Below are 1,566 nucleotides of genomic sequence, written 5' to 3' on the forward strand. Positions count from 1 at the left end.
AAATTGGTGTTGTCCTGCCAAGAGCGCTCAGGGTCGAAGCGCTGCCGGCCGCCCTCGGCGCCGCCGCGCCCATCGGCGACGCGGTAGCTGCCACTATTGTGCCAAGCGAGGCGCACAAAAAAGGGAGCGTAGGTGCCGTAGTCCGCCGGCCAGACGGACTGAGAGCGCGAGAAGAGGTCGAGCAGGTCGCTCTTGACGGCGTGCCAGTCCACACTCGCCGCGTCCGCCGGCGGACGAGAGCGCAGCGGTGGGTGGTTGAGCGGGAGAGGCGTGCCGTCGAGGGAGGCGGGCATGATGTTGTTGGGCGTCTCCAAAGCGAGGCGGCGACGGGCGAGAGGAGAGGGAGCATGAATGGGGGTGGTCGTTCAGTGTTCCGAGTGCCTTCGCGGCGCGCGCGCTTTTTCGGGAAGGGCTCTCAAGCTTCTCGCGTCCACCCACAACCTTCCTAACTAACTAACAATAATAACAAAGCTTGTGCGTCTTGGGTCCGGGTTGTCCTTACGCCTTCACAGTCTCTCGCCGATTCTCGCTGCGACCTTCATGCCACGTGGTCGCCCCCTTCTCGTCGTTCTTTCCCTTGTCGCTTCTTCCACACTGAAGAGGACCTTCGGTCAGATATCGCGCAAAAAATTCTTGGTCGAGGATCGCGGAGTCGAGAAGGGGACGCATGCAGGACCCTTACGCTAGTGCGGACGCCGCCTCGCAGAGCAGCGTCGAGTTCGGGAAGCTGGGCCCAGCGTTTGGCTCCGCCTGGACCACGCCGGCGCCTGGCGCCGCGCCGCTGCAACAGCCGGACTTCCTGTTTGAGGAGACGGCGGATGCCATGTACCGCCGGTCGTGGGGCGACCGCCTGACCTACCACATCGGTGTTGGCTACCTCGTCGGTGCGGCCCACCCATCCCACGCGAGCGGCTGCGCCCTCTGTCGCCTTCGATCGCCCTCTCGCAGTGCACTCGCCGCCGCCGCCGCCCCGCCTCGCCCGCTCAGCGCACCGCGCCGCCGCGTCAGGGCTGGTGGCGGGCGGCAGTTGGGGCCTGTACGAGGGCCTCAAATCGTCTACGGGTGAGCGGCAGCGGATCCGGATCAATGCGGTGCTTAACGCGACGGGCAAGCACGGGCCGGGGCTGGGCAACTCGGTCGGCTGCCTCGGCATGATGTTCTCCACCTTCGAGACCCTCGCCTTCAACTTTCGCGGCGAGGACGACATGCTCAACGTGATGGGCGCGGGCGCTCTGGCCGGAGGCATCTTCAAGTCGCAGGCGCGGCGGGGCCCGGGGGTGTGGGAGATGCACACCCACGATGTAGCCAGCCAGGAGGGAAGTGTGTGTGGCGGGGGGGGGGGGGGGGGGACCCACACAACACATCTCGAGGCGAGAGCTGTGCCAGCTTGGCTTGCTGCCTCCAGAGGCGCTTGGGGAGGAGGGATGCTTCGCGTGGCTCTTCCAGGCGGTGTCCGTGCGGTGGGCCATCAACTAGCACTCAATTCGCTCATTCATTGCGTATTGACTGACAGGCGGTGCTCGTGCGGTCGGCGCGCCGCTCGCTCTGCCTGGCTGCCGACTAGCC

The 1,566-nt window shown here is 66.2% G+C and overlaps 1 protein-coding gene across 1 annotated transcript; it reads left to right on the top strand.

The window, feature by feature from the left end:
• Nucleotides 1-790: 790 nt before the first annotated feature.
• Nucleotides 791-1,256, top strand: EMIHUDRAFT_60521 (hypothetical protein; the record flags this gene model as incomplete). The annotated part of the gene is made up of 2 exons (XM_005765589.1): nt 791-884; nt 1,009-1,256. Coding segments are annotated over 2 exons (342 nt in total), but the record flags the coding sequence as incomplete, so codon positions are not given.
• Nucleotides 1,257-1,566: the final 310 nt, after the last annotated feature.

Source organism: Emiliania huxleyi (genome assembly GCF_000372725.1).
Source record: "Emiliania huxleyi CCMP1516 unplaced genomic scaffold EMIHUscaffold_5495, whole genome shotgun sequence".
Taxonomy (NCBI): Eukaryota; Haptophyta; order Isochrysidales; family Noelaerhabdaceae; genus Emiliania; species Emiliania huxleyi.